The sequence below is a fragment of the Clavelina lepadiformis genome, chromosome 5 (genome assembly GCF_947623445.1).
Source record: "Clavelina lepadiformis chromosome 5, kaClaLepa1.1, whole genome shotgun sequence".
Classification (NCBI taxonomy): Eukaryota; Metazoa; Chordata; class Ascidiacea; order Aplousobranchia; family Clavelinidae; genus Clavelina; species Clavelina lepadiformis.
The window spans coordinates 2,508,146-2,530,386 of record NC_135244.1 but is presented as its reverse complement, the minus strand read 5'-3'; the positions used below and the strand labels follow the sequence as shown (position 1 = coordinate 2,530,386).

Genomic DNA, 22,241 nt, shown 5'->3' with positions numbered 1-22,241 from the left:
AAGCTTAGCAGAGCTCATGGTTTTCTTTTATAACTTATAGGCTTTTCAGCCTCGGCTTAAATCGGCAAAACTATAGCGTCATTAACCCTCGAGGTTACCAAACAAGCAACTCAATTGTGTATTAATATTGCCCAGGTAACTTGAAGCAAGTTGTAGTGTGAAGTCATGCTCTCGTGTCGCGCCTAAAATACTTTGTTTTAGTTTAACGCTAAATATATTACGTCGTCGACCGAAAACATTTGCGGCTCTACGTTTATGCCGCTTTAAACAGTTGCGTTACTAAACTTTTGTACCAGTATGCACATCGACTGATTTTTGTCAGACAAGGTAATTTTAAATATCGTTGTTAGAGCGTTGTTTGGAAGACAATGAAGCTCATCAGACTCAACTCTTCATTTACGCTCAATTCAATTTGAGCAGAAAAGACGATACTCGAAACTCGATACTTCGGCGGATGCTCGATATTACAACCAATTATAATTATAATAAATATTATTATATTAAATATGATATTTATTAATGCAAACGGTAAAGTGCGGCTTTCCGGTGAAGTTTAAAACGACGGCAATTGGTAAGAAAAACAATAATCGACTCTAAGACATAGCAAACAATAAATAAAACTGTGTTAAGTGATAAAAAGAATCCAAGAAGCTACTGTACGTTAAAGTTGACATTTTTCTGTCCGTTTACAACATTTAAAATCGTTTTAGACTAGTTAATGTTCCCCTGTTCTAATACAGTCAATTATTTTTGTTTCCAACTGCCGATTATTAGTTGTTATTCATTACACTGCTGGAGGCGACGTAGTATTAGTATTTCTTACCGCTTTGATACAAGAGTATTCGTTGTGCGTGTGAGTCTCAACTCCGGGCATTTTGCTTTTATGTGAAAGTTGTTGCTGTGCTTTAACTTTATTGCAGTTTAACTTTACGCTCAATGTTGACAGGTTTGGCGCTCTTAGTTTTGCTCATAAGCGAAAGGTACTTTTCAGTTCAGAGTAAAAATTGCGAAACAACTCGTTAACTAGACATGTTTAACTTTACAGTTTGTTTCTTTCGTTGAACGATGGTGAGGAAAGTTTTTACAGCATCGTCCAATAGTAGCATGGGGGGAATCGACATGAAAAATTTTATTGCGATATCTCATAGAAAACGGAGAGTATAGTAGCCATCGATTTATGCTTATTTCTGGCTACACTGTTAAAACAAGTTGTGCAATGCGCAGTCATTCGTTACATCAAAATAAAGTTAAAAACACACTTGAATAATTACTGCATATGAAGAAATTTGTGACCAGAATATAACTTAAACAACAATAAGTTCCGAAACTGAGCAGAAACAAACTTGCCACCATACGGGCCGCTTTGAGAACTAAACTTTTTATATAAATGAAACGAATAGTTGATCATTTTAAAAAGTTAACGCAAGCCGCCACCTGGTGGACAACGTAATAAGTGCAAAGGTTTTTGAAAGTCAAGAAAAATGTTACATCACAAAAAAAGAAAAATGTTACATTCTACTTCCTTGAGTACAAAGCAGATTCAAAAACGCAGCTCTAATCATAAACGTCTGTATATATAACAGAATAAAATAAACAGGTTAATATAATAAACACTGCTTTTGTGAAATATCTTGACCCTATTTTTCATTTAATTCATGTAGTTTTGTGGCAAGATCTCGGGCCATGTCTTCTCCTTCACAAGCAGACAGCCAATAAGATGGAAGACCTTCATCACCATAGAACGCTCCTGCTATTGCTCCAGCCATAGTTCCAATTGTGTCAGTGTCCCCACCAAGCGATATGGAATAGAACACGACCTGTTGAACTTTCGAGAGAGAAGACAGCTCTGAAGGTTGACGATCTGCCAAGCACATAAGGAATGCGTAGATGGCCGCACAAACTGCTTCTGTTGCTTTTATGCCAGTTCCTGTTATTGAATGAAAATTCATGAAACAACGTCCTGGGGACATGCCATGCAATTGTACACAAAACGTGGCACCATGTAACATTGTGTGTCAGAATCGTTGTTGACAATTTTTTACATATCAACTTGACACAATGTCTTCTGGAGAATGGCCATCAAATTAATAATTATATTCCATTTAGTTACTGTAACAGCAATTGCTGCTCATGAGACAATTGGTTGACGGCAATTTAATTGTGCATTTCTCAACCAAAATCGTTTGGAAAACGGTTTGACGCAAGGTGTACGACTCCAAAATAAATAACTAAATCTTATTCAACTACTGCGAGGTTGTTACTTAAAAGCAAGACCCACGGTGGCTGATGAACACAATGTACCATTGCAACCCATTTACATGGCTCTGGCAACACAGATTATGACGCATGGTTTGAAAAATGTTCTGGTAAACTATTATATTGCTTTGTTGGAGATCTAGAGAAAGGCACTATAAGCATCTTTCACAATCCTTTGCTGATTATTATAAATACTTGCAACAATTACTAATCAGATAAGTTGTATAATCTTAAAAATAAACGCTTTATTTAGTTTCTAAATAAGAAAGCTTCTGCACTCTTAACTCACCAACTTCATCCTCAAACTCATGGACACTTGCAACTTCTTCACGTGCAATCAACTCCTTAATCGTGTCCAGCTTATTGGTGTACACTCTGTGATAGCAGTTTTCAAAATGGTACAAAGTCCTGTTATGGCAACTAAAATAAGTAATCACAGATATTTCAAACAAAATGTACTTCTCAGGAACATCAACTTCAAATTTATCGATGAGATCTTTTAATTTCTGCCAGAACTCCAACCAAGAGATGGAGCCATCAGATGAAGACAGGGCGATTTCAACTGCAGACGCTTGCAGTTTTGCTCCATTGATAGCATCAATATGAACGTGCGTGAGTTTTGCACTTAAAGCAGCCAGCTGATTGGATTATATTAATACGTTAAACTTTTTGGTATTTTGAATAAACTTTGTGTATTTTTTACAAAACAACATAGTTTTGAAGTTGAAATAATTTTTCATGTTATATGTAGTATATTAAAATGTCAACAGCAGTAAAAATACTATGTTAACAAATACCTTTTCAAGAAGTTCCTGGTTTCCATGACAGAAAAGTGCTACTGGGAACACGCGCATGGCAGAACCGTTGCCATAGGAACCTTGACCATCAAACTGCTCGCTTGCAGGGCCAAATGGATCAGAAAATGGTGATGCTTTCTGCAACTTTTCAAAAACAGTTCTCACGCTTTCTCCATAATATCGACATGGTGGCGATGTAAAAAATGTTTTTGTAAACCTGATAAAGTTTGAAAATTCATAGATAACAGCTAAAAGTTCTAGTTATTATTGTGCTTACATTATTTATTTTCTTGTGGCAAGTGATGTGAAAGTTTGCTGATAACTTTGCCAAAGAAGCACAACCATACTGTTATTTTATAGTGATTTGTTAACCAACAGTTATTGCATTGTAATATTATGGTTATTAGTGTAAGATATACTGGTAACCAATACTGTAAGAAGCACATCTCTTATAGTAAGATATTTCCATAAACAGTCAAAGAAAGATGAAAACAAAAACAAACACATACTTGGAAGCAACATCTTTTGCAACAAACTTCCCATTTTCTACCAAAGACTTTGCTAGTTCATGAGCCATCTCTGTGTCATCTGTGTAATTGAGAAATCTTCTTGCTAAAATACAATTGACATGTTTTTATTTCAAGATTTTTTAAAATTTTTTAAAGAGACCAATTTACAAAGTGATGGATTTATAAACCAAAGCATCAAAAACACAGATAAAAATACAGCTAGTATGTTGACAAATTGGTATAGTTTGAAAACATGCAAACAGCATCTTTCTCTAATAAAAGAAGTGCAGCAATGTCGTTCATTTGTGAAATTCCAAGAGAAGTGTTCAAAGCCAAGTTCCACAGAAAGCATGGAAGTGACATATTCAGCAACAAACATTTAAGTTTCGAAATGGTTGTTATATTGTTGTTTGTTTGCAATCAAAAACATTTTCAATTCGGCAAGAGAAAAATGTTGACAGTTTGCTCACTGGAGCAAATAGTTTCATAAAATAAGATTCTTTTTAATTTTAAGGCATGCTAATATACTTTTCTAATGAAAGTTTGGATTTATTAGCAACCGTTTCATCTATGTAACAACTTTTTCACCTTATGAATTGGATGCAATAAGAGACAAGTATCTGTATGTGTAGATATGGATTTTTTCTATGTATAAATAAAATCAAATAATGTAAATATCGTGTCAATATATATACAACTATATCAAAACGTTTTGATGCAATTCAGTTTTTCATTGTAATTTCATTACTTTGCGACACGATTAAACCGAATCGAGCCCAGTATTTGCATATTTTAAACTTGGCACGTTACTTAAACACAACAGGTCTGTTAGTTGTACAGTTCGGCATAGGCGCTCGCAATACTGTTTCCATGTGCTACAGTGGCAAACACTTTAGGTGCACATTGTTGCAATTAATAACGTTGACAGAACCTCTTTGCAATAATGGACGTGGTTATCCCTGCATATGTAAGATTCATCAATGTGTACGCCAAAGTTTGCTATCTTCACTCTGATTTATAGTAAATAAACAAAGCATTGAGGCTATAGGCCTACAGTGCAAGCTAAAGTTTGTGTCTTTGCAAAAATTTCTTGTTGAAACCTGCCATACTTTTTAATGGGGCTTCTGCACACTCAATTTTTAATTGATTTAGCGATCGAATTAGTCAGTAATCTACTTCTTGCGCACTTCCAGTGCATTCGCATGCATTTTGGTGCTCCTGAACAGCTTGTCATTTTTGGATGAGGTCTATTGCAGATTTGGACAACCAAGTGATGTCACAATTTGCTTTGTTGGGGTCTAGTATACAAATGCATTCTGTGGTTGTGCACTCCTGCACTAGGCCTAGACTGTTTGGTTAGTTAGGGCACACAAGATCTTGTTGGATAAAACCATACTCTGCAGTCCGGCGTACTTGTCATTACACATCACAAACTTAAAAGTAAACACTCATTTTTTCTGTCTTTCCATTATGGCTTCGACAAGCATTTCTAAGTTATGATACTATTGTACCTACAAGCAGCTTGAGAGTTTTTCAAGATTTCTTCCAGCTCCATAAGTGTTTGATAGGCAACAGGCTGCCACGCCGCTTCATATTCTGCCCCAATGCAGTCCCCGGCTAAGGCCGCCAGAGCAGACCCTTTATACTTGGACAAGAGCATTTAAGACTTATAGAAGTTATAGTTATAGTTGAAAAACGCTGTAGTCTGTACCACCGTCAGTTGCACACAGTACCGAACGTGAAAACTGAAAATGAATGGTGTGAGTAGCTTACCACCGAAATCAAAGTTAATAGAAAACACTGCAAGCCCCATCACAGTTAGTTTCTAAAACTTTTGAATTTTAAAATTCATTGCCATAGCTTTCATATAATGGAAGTTTTCTTGCAGATTTTCCATCTTTTTTCATGGAAAATTAGAGAAATTGGGAGTATTTTTAGTTTACTGTAGTCACATGACAACGAGCATCAACATAACTTATTTTCTATTAACTTCAGGTGTCAAGTGCCATAATGTCATTTCCTAGTTTAATGTCCTAAAAGAATCTAATGTAAAAACAAGTTTGATTAAATTCAAAGAACGTTCAGAATACAAAACAAACACGATTAACGCTTTCTGTGATTAGGCGATTATTGCTTCATCGTTCTCGTGTTAGGGTAGAAAAATGCTCTAGGACCAAAGAAAATCCATTTTTTCTTGACCTCCATTTTATTTGGATTTTTTTATTGACAATAATTTGCCGATCATCATTAGAAACTTTTGTAATCGTCATGTTTTATGACTGAGAGAACACGTTTTGTACCTTGGCGATTGTACTAACTGGGCGTGTGTTAACTTTCTTGTCAGTGCCATGTGTGAAAGAATTGTAACCGGCAAATTTGTAAATGTCGATCACCTAAGGGGTATCCTTCGGGCCAACAAGGCCTGAATTCAACCCTACCCTGGATATTAGAAATGCACACTGATTTCTTGAAAGTCTTATATTGAACGGGTAGAAAGATATGATCACTCGAACAGACGAACAGAACAGCTACTGAACAACGTGTAGTACATGGTGTGTGTGATTTCTATAAGTACAGAACTCAGGGTAATATTACTTATCATCTGAAAGTTCAAGGCCAAAGTAAAGGAAATGAACACTACCGTGTGAGTCTGCACACAATAGTATTAATCGGCAATACTAGCAATTTGATCTCAATAACGTGGCTAAACAATAGGCATTACAACAGGTTGAATGGCAACTAACTCATCATACTGCATGTAACACTCACTTAAACTGCAATACACTAAATTGGCTGGGATAAACTGATGCGATAAGCCGATAACACAAAGACTGGGCGTTAACAAGCAGGTCACAGCTCAACGGCTCTAATGAAACACGAGGCTATACACGCCATTGGTTCATATAAATCATTATCACAAATCATTTAATTTGAATATACAATACTGCTAATTTGGACGTTACAAGAATATCTCACCAATAAATTGAAATGAAAGTGTTTTTATCTACGAATGGCTCAGTAATGCTCTCTCACAATGAGCTCTTTTATAAAAAAAAGCTTAGCAGAGCTATGGTTTTCTTTTATAACTTATAGGCTTTTCAGCCTCGGCTTAAATCGGCGAAACTATAGCGTCCGTAACCCTCGAGGTTACCAAACAAGCAACTCAATTGTTTATTAATATTGCCCAGGTAACTTGAAGCAAGTTGTAGTGTGAAGTCATGCCCTCGTGTCGCGCCTAAAATATTTTGTTTTGATTTAACGCTAAATATATTACGTCGTCGACCGAAAACATTTGCGGCTCTACGTTTATGCCGCTTTAAACAGTTGCGTTACTAAACTTTTGTACCAGTATGCACATGGACTGATTTTTGTCAGACAAGGTAATTTTAAAATATCGTTGTTAGAGCGTTGTTTGGAAGACAATGAAGCTCATCAGACTCAACTCTTCATTTACGCTCAATTCAATTTGAGCAGAAAAGACGATACTCGAAACTCGATACTTCGGCAGATGCTCGATATTACAACCAATTATAATTATAATAATTATTATATTAAATATGATATTTATTAATGCAAACGGTAAAGTGCGGCTTTCCGGTGAAGTTTAAAACGACGGCGATTGGTAAGAAAAATAATCGACTCTAAGACATAGCAAACAATAAATAAAACTGTGTTAAGTGATAAAAGAAATCCAAGAAGCTACTGTACGTTAAAGTTGACATTTTTCTGTCCGTTTACAACATTTAAAATCGTTTTAGACTAGTTAATGTACCCCTGTTCTAATACAGTCAATTATTTTTGTTTCCAACTGCCGATTATTATATTAGTTGTTATTCATTACACTGCTGGAGGCGACGTAGTATTAGTATTTCTTACCGCTTTGATACAAGAGTATTCGTTGTGCGTGTGAGTCTCAACTCCGGGCATTTTGCTTTTATGTGAAAGTTGTTGCTGTGCTTTAACTTTATTGCAGTTTAACTTTACGCTCAATGTTGACAGGTTTGGCGCTCTTAGTTTTGCTCATAAGCGAAAGGTAATTTTCAGTTCAGAGTAAAAATTGCAAAACAACTCGTTAACTAGACATGTTTAACTTTACAGTTTGTTTCTTTCGTTGAACGATGGTGAGGAAAGTTTTTACAGCATCGTCCAATAGTAGCATGGGGGGAATCGACATGAAAAATTTTATTGCGATATCTCATAGAAAACGGAGAGTATAGTAGCCATCGATTTATGCTTATTTCTGGCTAAACTGTTAAAACAAGTTGTGCAATGCGCAGTCATTCGTTACATCAAAATAAAGTTAAAAACACACTTGAATAATTACTGCATATGAAGAAATTTGTGACCAGAATATAACTTAAACAACAATAAGTTCCGAAACTGAGCAGAAACAAACTTGCCACCATACGGGTCGCTTTGAGAACTAAACTTTTTATATAAATGAAACGAATAGTTGATCATTTTAAAAAGTTAACGCAAGCCGCCACCTGGTGGACAACGTAATAAGTGCAAAGGTTTTTGAAAGTCAAGAAAAATGTTACATCACAAAAAAAGAAAAATGTTACATTCTACTTCCTTGAGTACAAAGCAGATTCAAAAACGCAGCTCTAATCATAAACGTCTGTATATATAACAGAATAAAATAAACAGGTTAATATAATAAACACTGCTTTTGTGAAATATCTTGACCCTATTTTTCATTTAATTCATGTAGTTTTGTGGCAAGATCTCGGGCCATGTCTTCTCCTTCACAAGCAGACAGCCAATAAGATGGAAGACCTTCATCACCATAGAACGCTCCTGCTATTGCTCCAGCCATAGTTCCAATTGTGTCAGTGTCCCCACCAAGCGATATGGAATAGAACACGACCTGTTGAACTTTCGAGAGAGAAGACAGCTCTGAAGGTTGACGATCTGCCAAGCACATAAGGAATGCGTAGATGGCCGCACAAACTGCTTCTGTTGCTTTTATGCCAGTTCCTGTTATTGAATGAAAATTCATGAAACAACGTCCTGGGGTCATGCCATGCAATTGTACACAAAACGTGGCACCATGTAACATTGTGTGTCAGAATCGTTGTTGACAATTTTTTACATATCAACTTGACACAATGTCTTCTGGAGAATGGCCATCAAATTAATAATTATATTCCATTTAGTTACTGTAACAGCAATTGCTGCTCATGAGACAATTGGTTGACGGCAATTTAATTGTGCATTTCTCAACCAAAATCGTTTGGAAAACGGTTTGACGCAAGGTGTACGACACCAAAATAAATAACTAAATCTTATTCAACTACTGCGAGGTTGTTACTTAAAAGCAAGACCCACGGTGGCTGATGAACACAATGTACCATTGCAACCCATTTACATGGCTCTGGCAACACAGATTATGACACATGGTTTGAAAAATGTTCTGGTAAACTATTATATTGCTTTGTTGGAGATCTAGAGAAAGGCACTATAAGCATCTTTCACAATCCTTTGCTGATTATTATAAATACTTGCAACAATTACTAATCAGATAAGTTGTATAATCTTAAAAATAAACGCTTTATTTAGTTTCTAAATAAGAAAGCTACTGCACTCCCAACTCACCAACTTTATCCTCAAACTCATGGACACTTGCAACTTCTTCACGTGCAATCAACTCCTTAATCATGTCCAGCTTATTGGTATACACTCTGTGATAGCAGTTTTTAAAATGATGAAAAGTGCTGTTATGGCAACTAAAATAAGTAATAACAGATATTTCAAACAAAACGTACTTCTCAGGAACATCAAATTCCAATTTATCGATGAGATCTTTTAATTTTTGCCAGAACTCCAACCAAGAGATCGAGCCATCAGATGAAGACAGGGCGATTTCAACTGCAGACGCTTGCAGTTTTGCTCCATTGATAGCATCAATATGAACGTGCGTGAGTTTTGCACTTAAAGCAGCCAGCTGATTGGATTATATTAATACGTTAAACTTTTTGGTATTTTGCATAAATTTGTGTGTAATTTAAACTTTGTGTATTTTTTACAAAACAACATAGTTTTGAAGTTGAAATAATTTTTCATGTTATATGTAGCATATTAAAATGTCAGCAGCAGTAAAAATACTATGTTAACAAATACCTTTTCAAGAAGTTCCTGGTTTCCATGACAGAAAAGTGCCACTGGGAACACGCGCATGGCAGAACCGTTGCCATAGGAACCTTGACCATCAAACTGCTCACTTGCAGGGCCAAATGGATCAGAAAATGGTGATGCTTTCTGCAACTTTTCAAAAACAGTTCTCACGCTTGCTCCATAATATCGACATGGTGGCGATGTAAAAAATGTTTTTGTAAACCTGATAAAGTTTGAAAATTCACAGATTACAGCTAAAAGTTCTAGTTATTATTGTGCATACATTATTTATTTTCTTGTGGCAAGTGATGTTAAAGTTTGCTGATAACTTTGCCAAAGAAGCACAACCATACTGTTATTTTATAGTGATTTGTTAACCAACAGTTATTGCATTGTTATATTATGGTTATTAGTGTAAGATATACTGGTAACCAATACTGTAAGAAACACATCTCTTATAGTAAGATATTTCCATAAACAGTCAAAGAAAGATGAAAATAAAAACAAACACATACTTGGAAGCAACATCTTTTGCAACAAACTTCCCATTTTCTACCAAAGACTTTGCTAGTTCATGTGCCATCTCTGTGTCATCTGTGTAATTGAGAAATCTTCTAGCTAAAATACAATTGACATGTTTTTATTCCAAGATTTTTTAAAAATTTTTAAAGAGACCAATTTACAAAGTGATGGATTTATTAACCAAAGCATCAAAAACACAGATAAAAATACAGCTAGTATGTTGACAAATTGGTATAGTTTGAAAACATGCAAACAGCATCTTTCTCTAATAAAAGAAGTGCAGCAATGTCGTTTATTTGTGAAATTCCAAGTGAAGTATTCACAGCCAAGTTCCACAGAAAGCATGGAAGTGACATACTCAGCAACAAACATTTAAGTTTCGAAATGGTTGTTATATTGTTGTTTGTTTGCAATCAAAAACATTTTCAATTCGGCAAGAGAAAAATGTTGACAGTTTGCTCACTGGAGCAAATAGTTTCATAAAATAAGATTCTTTTTACTTTTAAGGCATGCTAATATACTTTTCTAATGAAAGTTTGGATTTATTAGCAACCGTTTCATCTATGTATAAACTTTTTCACCTTATGAATTGGATGCAATAAGAGACAAGTATCTGTATGTGTAGATATGGATTTCTTCTATGTATAAATAAAATCAAATAATGTAAATATCGTGTCAATATATATACAACTACATCAAAACGTTTTGATGCAATTCAGTTTTTCATTGTAATTTCATTACTTTGCGACACGATTAAACCGAATCCAGCCCAGTATTTGCATATTTTAAACTTGGCATGTTACTTAAACACAACAGGTCTGTTAGTTGTACAGTTCGGCATAGGCGCTCGCAATAATGTTTCCATGTGCTACAGTGGCAAACACTTTAGGTGCACATTGTTGCAATTAATAACGTTGACAGAACCTCTTTGCAATAATGGACGTGGTTATCCCTGCATATGTAAGATTCATCAATGTGTATGCCAAAGTTTGCAATCTTCACTTCGATTTATAGTAAATAAACAAAGCATTGAGGCTATAGGCCTACAGTGCACGCTAAAGTTTGTGTCTTTGCAAAAATTTCTTGTTGAAAACTGCCATACTTTTTTATGGGGTTTCTGCACACTCAATTTTTAATTGATTTAGCGATTTGGACAACCAAGTGATGTCACAATTTGCTTTGTTGGGGTCTAGTATACAAATGCATTCTGTGGTTGTGCACTTCTGCACTAGACCCTTTGGTTATTTAGGGCACACAAGATCTTGTTGGATAAAACCATACTCTGCAGTCCGGCGTACATGTCATTACACATCACAAATTTAAAAGTAAACACTCATTTTTTCTGTTTTTCCATTATGGCTTTGACAAGCATTTCTAAGTTATGATACTATTGTACCTACAAGCAGCTTGAGAGTTTTTCAAGATTTCTTCCAGCTTCATAAGTGTTTGATAGGCAACAGGCTGCCACGCCGCTTCATATTCTGCCCCAATGCAGTCACCGGCTAAGGCCGCCAGAGCAGACCCTTTATACTTGGACAAGAGCATTTAAGACTTATAGAAGTTATAGTTATAGTTGAAAAACTCTGTAGTCTGTACCACCGTCAGTTGCACACAGTACCGAACGTGAAAACTGAAAATCAATGGTATGAGTAGCTTACCACCGAAATCAAAGTTAATAGAAAACACTGCAAGCCCCATCACAGTTAGTTTCTAAATCTTTTAAATTTTAAAATTCATTGCCATAGCTTTTATATAATGGAAGTTTTCTTGCAGATTTTCCATGTTTTTTCATGGAAAATTAGAGCAATTGGGAGTCTTTTTAGTTTACAGTAGTCACTTGACAACGAGCGTCAACATAACTTATTTTCTATCAACTACAGGTGTCAAGTGCCATAATGTCATTTCCGTGTTTAGTGCCCTAAAAGAATCTAATGTAAAAACAAGTTTGATTAAATTCAAAGAACGTTCAGAATACAAAACAAACACGATTAACGCTTTCTGTGATTAGGCGATTATTGCTTCATCGTTCTCGTGTTAGGGTAGAAAAATGCTTTAGGACCAAAGAAAATCTATTTTTTCACGACCTCCATTTTATTTGGATTTTTTTATTGACAATAATTTGCCGATCATCATCAGAAACTTTTGTAATCGTCATGTTTTATGACTGAGAGAACACGTTTTGTACCTTGGCGATTGTACTAACTGGGCGTGTGTTAACTTTCTTGTCAGTGCCATGTGTGAAAGAATTGTAACCGGCAAATTTGTAAATGTCGATCACCTAAGGGGTATCCTTTGGACCAGCAATGCCTGAATTCAACCCTACCCTGGATATTAGAAATGCACACTGATTTCTTGAAAGTCTTATATTGAACGGGTAGAAAGATATGATCACTCGAACAGACGAACAGAACAGCTACTGAACAACATGTAGGCCTAGTACATGGTGTGTGTGATTTCTATAAGTACAGAACCCAGGGTAATATTACTTATCATCTGAAAGTACAAAGCCAAAGTAAAGGAAATGAACACTACCCTGTGAGTCTGCACACAATAGTATTAATCGGCAATACTAGCAATTTGATCTCAATAACGTGGCTAAACAATAGGCATTACAACAGGTTGAATGGCAACTAACTCATCATGCTGCATGCAACACTCACTTAAACAAGTTAGGCTAACAACTGCAATACACTAAATTGGCTGGGATACACTGATGCGATAAGCCGATAACACAAAGACTGATGGGCGTTAACAAGCAGGTCACAGCTCTTCGGCTCTAATGAAACACGAGGCTATACACGCCATTGGTTCATATAAATCATTATCACAAATCATATAATTTGAATATACAATACTGCTAATTTGGACGTTACAAGAATATCTCACCAATAAATTGAAATGAAAGTGTTTTTATCTACGAATGGCTCAGCAATGCTCTCTCACAATGAACTCTTTTATAAAAAAAAAAGGTTAGCAGAGCTCATGGTTTTCTTTTATAACTTATAGGCTTTTCAGCCTCGGCTTAAATCGGCGAAACTATAGCGTCCGTAACCTTCGAGGTTACCAAACAAGCAACTCAATTGTGTATTAATAATGCCCAGGTAACTTGAAGCAAGTTGTAGTGTGAAGTCATGCTCTCGTGTCGCGCGTAAAATATTTTGTTTTGATTTAACGCTAATCATATTACGTCGTCGACCGAAAACATTTGCGGCTCTACGTTTATGCCGCTTTAAACAGTTGCGTTACTAAACTTTTGTACCAGTATGCACATCGACTGATTTTTGTCAGACAAGGTAATTTTAAATATCGTTGTTAGAGCGTTGTTTGGAAGACAATGAAGCTCATCAGACTCAACTATTTATTTACGCTCAATTCAATTTGAGCAGAAAAGACGATACTCGAAACTCGATACTTCGGCGGATGCTCGATATTACAACCAATTATAATTATTAGTTATAATTATAATAATTATTATAATTATTATATTAATTATATTAAATATGATATTTATTAATGCGAACGGTAAAGTGCGGTTTTCCGGTGAAGTTTAAAACGTCGGCTATTGGTAAGAATAATAATCGACTCTAAGACATAGCAAACAATAAATAAAACTGTGTTAAGTGATAAAAGAAATCCAAGAAGCTACTGTAGGTTAAAGTTGACATTTTTCTGTCCGTTTACAACATTTAAAATCGTTTTTGACTAATTAATGTACCCCTGTTCTAATACAGTCAATTATTTTTGTTTCCAACTGCCGATTATTAGTTGTTATTCATTACACTGCTGGAGGCGACGTAGCATTAGTATTTCTTACCGCTTTGATACAAGAGTATTCGTTGTGCGTGTGAGTCTCAACTCCGGGCATTTTGCTTTCATGTGAAAGTTGTTGCTGTGCTTTAACTTTATTGCAAATCTGGTGTTCCGGTGTTTGTTCAACAAAATTAATAGGCTACCTTTAGGTAGAAACAACATGCTTCTGCTGATGGAAAACAACAAAAACTGCTTTTATGACCGCAACCTTTGAGGTGAGAAGCGTCGTCAGTATCACCAAACAGTTATTTTTCTCTCACTTTGTAACAGGACAATTCTGGTTTTAACTAGTTGTTGTGCAAGTTGAAAATAGATTTGCTAGAGTGGCGGTTTTCCCACCAAATTGAAATAGTTTTAATATAAAAGTTAGGTTGGTTTTCAACATAGGAAATTTTAGAGTTTTATTTACCATGAAACTGTTATGCTGTTTGTAAAACAAAAATATTTTACTTTGTTTCATTTGATATGATGATTTGACCTGATTATCCACTGTACAGGCTTATATCGATGTTAGGTTCATAAGATGCAATAATTTTATTTTATTTACTGTTTGAAAAAAAGCGATTTAAGGTACGACAAGATGCCAAAAAGTACGTAATTTTGACTTTTTTTTACTTTATGCGTTTTGACCTTTTTTGATTTGGTTTTAGCAAAACAATGGGAGGTTTTTTAAATTTTTACATGGCAGCACTGGTTGGCATGTGACAGAAGTAAAGGAGAATGTTTTGGTAAAACATTTGACAAGTTTCTGGCGTATTTGCGATGTTAAGGTTAAGTGCAGATAGAATTGTTTACGCAAGCTACGATGCAACTGTAGCCTGGCTGTTTGTTTCCGACGTTCCAAGACTTAAATAGCCTACATTCTCCCCATTATCGAAATGTTCTTTAAGCTTACGGCCATTATACGGCACTAAATTATACATAAATAAAAAGCAGGAGGTTTAGTTTAAATGTACCAACAAGTTACCGATACCCTCGTTTATTTGCGTTGACGAGATCAGCTAAAACTACTTGCAATTATCCATTTAGGGCAGGCTAATAGATCGTTATGTAGCTTAAAGCCCTAATTGGCAGGTTTCGGTCAGCTAAAGCCTTCTGAATAAAATTACAACCCCTAGCTGTTATCTGCAGCCCAACATGGTGGTGGTATACACAGCTTTATCAGTAGCTAATTACTGTCATTACCTGATATCATAATCCAGGATTCGGCACTCGGCAACTTTGTGATGACGGTGGCCACTAGCCAGACGCATAATTAATGTAATGCTATGAGGTCGTAATAATACGTGGGTAAAACTTTTGTTTGTTTATGTTGACTTGACGTATCAGGTGAAAGAACCTTAACTTTCAAGGTAAGTTATCCGACCTTGTGTACTTATTGTAAAAGTTATTGAACATAACTAACGTATGAAGGCAATAAGTCAATCTACCCGTTTAATCTATGTAGAAAAAAAAAATTAATAACAGCAGCATATTAAGATATATGCCAACCCAATAGTCAGGTTTGATTTGAAATGACGTGACAAAACTTCGATTTAAAGTTTTGGGGACCACGCTGTCTTGCGATTGAATGCGGATTGACAAATAATGCCACTGAGTCGGAAATCACAGCTGGGTTGTAGTATTGCTGTTAAATTGAAAAAAGATTATGTAAAGTTTTTTCAAATCAAATTGTTATACAATCGGCACCGTGTAATTGCAACTTGGGTTGCCATTTAAAAAAAGCAAATTTGAATAGGAAATCGTTGCTGGCAAAAATTGGGAAGTAACTGTGTTGCCGGTTTCAGTTTGCATCCTGCTGGGGTATGACAATGAAAGCGCATAAGACGAGATAGAGGCGAATAAAACGTTGAAATTACTCTTTTGCCAAATAATTTTTCAATAACTTGCTCATCCTAAACTCTGCTTCTTAGTCGCTCAAGAGACAATGAACGGTATTTGCTGGCAACAGCTTACTTCTACACAACAAGTCGTCAACTGCCAACACATGCTGTTGGTTATGCCGTAAACTTTGAACGATGAAGGACGTCAACTGCTGTAAATAGCTCGATACAAAACTCAGCAAAGTATAGTTGCTATTTCGCGTACTAGAAGTAAACGTCTTTGGTATTAGGCACTTTGATAGTTTTTTATGACGTCACAATTTTCGCCCAGCATATTACAACTGAACGTGAATTTACGACGCTTTGTTTAGGATAATTGTAAGTCTAACCACTGAAATATTTTTTAGTATTCTTTTGCCAGTTGGTTTAGTTCAAAGCGAGTTTTAAAATGAAATCCACTTGTCATTGTGCTGCCTGAAGAATGACTTGGCAAATCGAATACTGTTGAAAGTCCGAAGTGACACTGTTAACCAAAAAATTGCTTGAGATTAATATTAAACAGCACTGAGTCAGTCGATGCTCGGTTTGTTTTACCAAGTTCATATTTACATCATAAAGAAAGCTCTGTTTGGTATGAAGATAGTGCTTAGTGCACCAAAGAACAAAAAAAGTTAATTCAGGTTTTATTGCATTTGAAATATTAATTATAAATAATTGTATAGACTCCCACATTAAATTCATCAAAAAATAAGATGTCTTTTAAATAATTCATCAAAAAATAAAGACCAATACAAAAGAGTCAGAGATATTGGACTAAAACCATCAAGAGATACAGTAGACTGAGTAGAGTAAGAGCAAGACCGCATTTAGCTGAGTGCGGAAAAAGCACAAAAACTGTATATTGCCAATTAATGGAATTGGCCAAACCTTTATGAGTACATTCTGGTGACGATAAGTATTTAATAAAAACACGCGTCCTCCTTTATATACGAAAGAAATCGTTAACAAACTTCTTTCTTTGTTGAAGTTGTTTAGGTCATTATAGTAATTTTTGCTAACGCTATTATTCTGTCGCATGTGCTGAACTGTCATATTTTTGAAAATATCAATGGTCGTCAATCAATAATTCTAACAGTTTATTACAAATCTTGTTTGCAAAAATCGATATTTTGTTAATTAAAATGCATTAAATATGTATAAAGCTCATTAGATTTATCCTCCCGCTGTTCTACTAGCCTGTACTGTCGAGCGATAATACCCGAGCGATAATACCCACTGATTTTCCCGAGCGATAATACCCACTGATAAAAGAACTTGCAGACAACAATAGATTTACAACTGGGAAAACTTGAAGTAATGATACAAGACCGGGCAGGTTCATAGTAGAACATTTCAGCATGTCAGCATATTAATAATAAATGCTGCGCTATGAACCTGCTTTCTTTTATCATTACGATTGCAACCACATGGTATAGGCTATTAAATTCAGTTACTATTATTGAACAGTGGATGATTTGCTTGATCAATGCTATAGAAATGGACACCTTAACCGCAACTGCTGATTTCGGTAAGATTTGTTGTAAGTGCTTCAAAAAGCAAGTAAAACGTATGTATGTATTATAATATATTAATATTAATATGTATGTATATAAATAATATTAATATGTATGTTTGTATTATATTTACCTTGATTACGTATTTTTATTTATGTATAATTTTAGCAAATTGCGTTAGAAGGGAAAGTAACCCAGAAACCTTTTAGATTTTAAAATGTCACAAAAAACGCTTCGTTCGTTATGATAATAAGTAAAAAGTGAATTCTTTCAGCATTGTGTATAGATGCACACGACAAACTTAAACAAGTATATACAATCATTATAGCGCACTTATTGATTAACTTTATCTTGTATAAAGTGCTTAAGTAAAGTAACTGTTTAAGGTGAATACTACTGTATTTCAGATATTTCAAAATTACTTTCAGTGTTACGGTTGTTTACTTCCATAATAAAAACGCATCGCTGAGTGATTTAACAAGTAAACTGCAAAATTTCTACTACAGAAAATCTTGCAGAAATGGTTAGTACGCCAGTTACCAATAGCGATAGCACAAACCCCTATGTGTTGTACGGAGATGGATGGGTGCCTGATCATATTCAAATTGTCAGCAGAGAATATTACACGTTCATTTCAGTTTACATGACGGTTCTTTCCATTTTGTCCTGCTTCTTTAATAGCGTCGTGATTGTGGTGACTATAAAATACAAGGTAAGTTTTATGGGTTTTTCACGAATAACTTATTGTTGAAAAAAGTGAGTTAGAGCATTAAATATATCTGCAATCCTAAAATTTTATTGTTACAAAAGTATACTAAGCAATATTTTCTATTAATATTTTAGGAACTTAGAAAACCCATCAATTACATTATAGTCAACCTTGCTGTGGCCGACTTAGCCAGTACTTTAATTGGATGCACGATTCCTATCTTTACCAACGCAGTCGGATACTTTTACTTGGGAAAATATGTCTGCCAGTTTTTAGGATATACAGTGTCTATTTCTAGTAAGTACAAATAATATAAATTATTGCTACCGTATAATCTGAAATAACTGAGGAGGTTAACACATGGTTAGCCGTCATAAACTCATCTCGGTTTTTGAGTAAACTTTGAAAAATATAAAATAAGCTACAAATAAACAAGTGTTCTTTTAGGTATCGTGAGTCTACTTTCGATCTCTGTTATGGCATTTGAGCGTTTTGTTGTTATTTGTAAACCGTTTGGATCCAAACGATTTGGCCGCAAGCAAGCTTTATTAGGTAGGAGAGGTTTTTAAACCATTTTTTGTTATTGACCTAACTTTGTATTTAAGCAGTCAATTATACTGTGCGCTTGTCTCAAAAATGACATTAATGATCTTGTTAACGTTAATAATAATCTGATATATCGTTGCTCTCACTGATTTTTATTGACTGATATTGACCAGGCATAGCATTTACATGGACATGGTCGATAATTTGGAACACACCGCCTTTGGTTTTGTGGGATGGATATGTCCCTGAGGGCATTGGCACAAGTTGCGCTCCGAACTGGCTTTCCGAAGGTTTGAGGTAAATTATTTTATGATACTACCGTTTATTCTGCTAAAGCGGAATCCAAAAAGAAAAGACGTTTTTTCATTAGACAGTTAATACTATACATTATACAATCATTAGAAATTTAACTTAGTTTTTTTACTCTGTCATTTGTTTGTTATTTGTGCCAAAACCGTATATTTCATTTTTATAGAGAAAGAATATATTTGCTGCTTTATTTCATTACCTGTTTTTTTATTCCGTTGGCGGTAATTGCAGTTTGCTACTGGAAAATTCTTGCTTTTTTGCGTGAGGTATGTTTCTGATAAGCTTTAGAACATGTAGAATTATTGTTAGATAAAATAGCAATTTAGTGGTGAACATCTAGCTGACGTTTAATTTAACGCGGATTTAACTTTCTTTCAGTTTGCCAGAAATAATTCACTTCCTGAAAATACAAAGTCGGAAGCCAAAGTTACAAAACTGACCGCAATTGCGTCTGCTGCGTTTTTGTTTGCTTGGTTGCCGTATGCTGGTTTTTCTATGTACAAGATCTTTACTCCAGGCTCACAAGTAAATAGTTGTATGTTTTAGTTTTAGTTATGGAATGCCGTTACCGCAAAAAAGCACTCGCTTGAAGTAATTTTAAAAAATCACTCGGTTTAAAGCGTTATTTTTGAATCACTCACTATATTCTTAACAAAATTGCTTAAAACATACCTTATTTTCTTTTAAAATACGCAAATTACGAGAAAAGTATAAAGCTTTAGAAAGCTATTATTATTGATTGATTAAGCACAAGGTGTTTAATGTTTACAAAAAATATGGATTTTTAGATGAACTTCGCTTTTGCCAGTATCCCAGCGTACTTTGCCAAGTCGTCTCATATATACAACCCCTTCATATATGTTGGCTTAAACCGACAGGTATAGGTCCTTGAAATACTTGAAGATACGCTACGTACGCATTGCAAATATTTCAAAGGTAAAAGCAGTAAAATGTTTTGTTCATAAACTTTGTAGTTTTGCAAATGCGTCATGAGGATGTTTGTCAGTGAACAAAAGAAGCAAAACGACACACCAGCAAACGACAACATAAAAGAGGTTACTGTTTAAAAAAAAAACAAATTAAAATGACATAATTTTTCTTCTTTTGGTAAATTTTCTTTGTTTATGTCGTTTTACTTACCTTTCTTTACTTTTCCTCTTAACTTTTCTGCTACTTTTACTTTCGTAACTACTGTAAGCTACGCACACAAGTGTGTTGCTGAAGAAACAGGTTGCCGCGAAATCTAAAGTCTGTTAACAATGCTAACAATTTTACATATAATTTTCAAATTACCTTGTATGTCGGGCGTTTATATGTTTATATTGAAGAAAATAAAAAGAAAATTTAAAATAAAACAAAAATAGTTGGTGGAGATGTTTTTAGTGGTTTTGGATTATTCTCTAGAAATGCTTTTCTATGGTTTCTATTCGAACTTGAGTTTACTGCGAAAGTGTTTGACTGTAATCGTTGTGGTATTTTGTAGTTTGATTATAGTTGTAGTTACACTATAAATGACTTATCAAATGTTGGCAATTTTATTCAATTATGGATTATAATGATTTTACGTGAAATTTGCATTAAATAAGAAAGGGAAATTGTAGAAAATGTTGTTGTACTTCAATTTTATTATATTACATATTTATTATATGTTAGATTTTATTATATTATTCAATTGTACAAATAAAATATTCCGTACATTTGTATAATAGTTGTTCTTCCACTGGGATGAAGAAAATTTCACACCATGGGTCAAACGCCTCACGTACTGTAACCAATGGCTCAATAGATAGGAACCGAGCCCCGAAATTTTGAAGACCCCATCCCTTTAGCTGCTTAAATTTTGACATGCAAAAAATACCGAACATCACTCAGAAATACCAATTTAAACGCCCATTAAATTTAAAAAATATTGAACTTAATATTTTACAGATTTATGCAGCCATCATTATAATTAAAACAAACCTGTTGAAGGCCAAGGCAGGATTGGGGACGCCATTTCACTCATATCAGCAAAAAAACAGATAATTAACATAAAAACAAATATCAATGTGTAATAAGAGGTATTTTTTTTTATTTTCAAACATTTGTCAATGCATTCACAATTGCATTATTACCCCACAACCTTCTTTCTTCGATTAAACGAAATTACGCATTTACTTTCCGAAGAGTTATAAGATTTGCAAATACTTCAGTGGAATGCAAATGCACCCTACGCAAAAGTGTAAAATTAAACTATAGCCTGAACTTTTAGCAATCGCACTTTGCGCATTAAAAAGGACAGTAAAGAACTTTTCAAATTCTTTACAATGAAGAAGAAAGCACCTGTATATATGCTACCACATGTATTCGGGTAGCTTGAGTTACATAATAATTAACTGTTAAAAGTTGGTTTTGTTTATATATTAGAATGCGTTTAACAAAAAGCAACACTCATTGTTTTGCGAAAAGTACTTTACTCTGTACCGGTGTTCAATGCAAAAAGAAATCTTTATCGTTAAAATAAGTAATTGTTATATAAACAAAAATAATTGCTAGATAAAATCGTTTTATCTTGTCGAGCAGGGTGCACTTTTCTTTAATTACGTCACTGTTTAGGATAATGCTTAGGTTGATTTTGTTGTAACCTTGGTTTTTCGGTGTTCACCAAATCCAAATGATTAGGAAGTCAGGTTAATTGATGATTATGACATCATAACGCAATCAACAATAAATGTTCTCCCGTTTACTTTTCGCATGACTTTTGCAATTATACATTAAACATTTAAAGTAAAAAACTTTTAACTAGTTGTCGTGCATGTTGACGATATAGGGATTTGTCAGGGTGGCAGTTTTGGCCACGTTTGTTTGCATTAGGGCGGGTTTTGAGTTGATTTTGGCAAAATTATGCGCGGTTTTTACATTTCTTAACAAGCAACACTAACTGGCTTGTTTCTATTTAGGATATATTTTGGGTAGATACAGAATAGTTTTTCTTTTTTCGGTGACTTAAAGTATTTTATTTTCTCCCACCTATTGAGCTACGCTTTACGCTTACGACCTTAATACGGCACTTGTAAAGATAAGGTGTAAATAATGTTTAACCTAATGTGTAGATATAAAGGAACAGGTTATAACTTTCGAAGCAACAACAAGCGATTGATACCGTCGTTTACATGCGTTGACGAAATCTGCTGTAGGCTACTTGTTATGATTGATTCAACAGAGGGTTTTGCAGCCAAAAGTAACAGACAAGTTTCGGATAGGTTTATTCGAAATTAAACTTTACCGTCTGTAGCTGTGACATAGCCTAC

The 22,241-nt window shown here is 34.7% G+C and overlaps 3 protein-coding genes across 7 annotated transcripts; 1 reads left to right on the top strand and 2 right to left on the bottom strand.

The window, feature by feature from the left end:
• Positions 1 to 1,114: 1,114 nt before the first annotated feature.
• On the bottom strand, positions 1,115 to 6,387 carry LOC143459829 (ADP-ribosylhydrolase ARH3-like). Of its 2 annotated transcripts, XM_076957122.1 has the most exons (6): positions 5,078 to 6,385; positions 3,563 to 3,665; positions 3,054 to 3,270; positions 2,716 to 2,894; positions 2,546 to 2,631; positions 1,115 to 1,927 (listed from the first exon to the last, which is right to left on the bottom strand). In XM_076957122.1, exons 1-6 carry the CDS (start codon positions 5,220 to 5,222, stop codon positions 1,638 to 1,640), a joined length of 1,020 nt encoding a protein of 339 aa, XP_076813237.1. In that variant the 5' UTR covers positions 5,223 to 6,385; the 3' UTR covers positions 1,115 to 1,637. The 2 variants fall into 2 exon arrangements, with proteins under 2 accessions (XP_076813237.1, XP_076813236.1); XM_076957121.1 differs by having other exon boundaries at positions 2,546 to 2,894; positions 5,078 to 6,387.
• A 1,342-nt stretch (positions 6,388 to 7,729) lies between these two features.
• Positions 7,730 to 12,900, bottom strand: LOC143460037 (ADP-ribosylhydrolase ARH3-like). Of its 3 annotated transcripts, none has more exons than XM_076957392.1 (6): positions 12,480 to 12,900; positions 10,195 to 10,297; positions 9,686 to 9,902; positions 9,331 to 9,509; positions 9,161 to 9,246; positions 7,730 to 8,542 (listed from the first exon to the last, which is right to left on the bottom strand). In XM_076957392.1, exons 2-6 carry the CDS (start codon positions 10,260 to 10,262, stop codon positions 8,253 to 8,255), a joined length of 840 nt encoding a protein of 279 aa, XP_076813507.1. In that variant the 5' UTR covers positions 10,263 to 10,297; positions 12,480 to 12,900; the 3' UTR covers positions 7,730 to 8,252. The 3 variants fall into 3 exon arrangements, with proteins under 3 accessions (XP_076813507.1, XP_076813505.1, XP_076813506.1); XM_076957390.1 differs by lacking the exon at positions 12,480 to 12,900 and adding an exon at positions 11,602 to 12,455; XM_076957391.1 differs by lacking the exon at positions 12,480 to 12,900 and adding an exon at positions 11,598 to 11,719.
• Positions 12,901 to 14,051: 1,151 nt separating this feature from the next.
• Positions 14,052 to 20,641, top strand: LOC143461110 (pinopsin-like). Of its 2 annotated transcripts, XM_076958896.1 has the most exons (10): positions 14,052 to 14,226; positions 17,341 to 17,401; positions 17,894 to 18,099; positions 18,231 to 18,393; positions 18,544 to 18,648; positions 18,816 to 18,939; positions 19,118 to 19,217; positions 19,330 to 19,476; positions 19,740 to 19,829; positions 19,926 to 20,641. In XM_076958896.1, exons 1-10 carry the CDS (start codon positions 14,209 to 14,211, stop codon positions 20,016 to 20,018), a joined length of 1,107 nt encoding a protein of 368 aa, XP_076815011.1. In that variant the 5' UTR covers positions 14,052 to 14,208; the 3' UTR covers positions 20,019 to 20,641. The 2 variants fall into 2 exon arrangements, with proteins under 2 accessions (XP_076815011.1, XP_076815010.1); XM_076958895.1 differs by lacking the exon at positions 14,052 to 14,226 and having other exon boundaries at positions 17,100 to 17,401.
• The last annotated feature ends 1,600 nt before the right edge of the window (positions 20,642 to 22,241 follow it).

Excerpts from the sequence above, each read along its gene's own strand:
- LOC143459829 (XM_076957121.1), bottom strand. The coding sequence starts at position 5,222 with ATGCTCTTGTCCAAGTATAAAGGGTCTGCTCTGGCGGCCTTAGCCGGG. Across the intron at positions 2,895-3,053 it reads ACCAGGAACTTCTTGAAAAG|CTGGCTGCTTTAAGTGCAAA; the intron begins GTATTTGTTAAC and ends TAATCCAATCAG. Across the intron at positions 1,928-2,545 it reads TGAGTTTGAGGATGAAGTTG|GAACTGGCATAAAAGCAACA; the intron begins GTGAGTTAAGAG and ends ATTCAATAACAG.
- LOC143460037 (XM_076957390.1), bottom strand. The coding sequence starts at position 11,746 with ATGCTCTTGTCCAAGTATAAAGGGTCTGCTCTGGCGGCCTTAGCCGGT. Across the intron at positions 10,298-11,601 it reads GAAAAACTCTCAAGCTGCTT|CTAGAAGATTTCTCAATTAC; the intron begins GTAGGTACAATA and ends ATTGTATTTTAG. Across the intron at positions 9,510-9,685 it reads ACCAGGAACTTCTTGAAAAG|CTGGCTGCTTTAAGTGCAAA; the intron begins GTATTTGTTAAC and ends TAATCCAATCAG.
- LOC143461110 (XM_076958895.1), top strand. The coding sequence starts at position 17,263 with ATGAACCTGCTTTCTTTTATCATTACGATTGCAACCACATGGTATAGG. Across the intron at positions 18,394-18,543 it reads ATATACAGTGTCTATTTCTA|GTATCGTGAGTCTACTTTCG; the intron begins GTAAGTACAAAT and ends GTGTTCTTTTAG. Across the intron at positions 19,477-19,739 it reads TCTTTACTCCAGGCTCACAA|ATGAACTTCGCTTTTGCCAG; the intron begins GTAAATAGTTGT and ends ATGGATTTTTAG.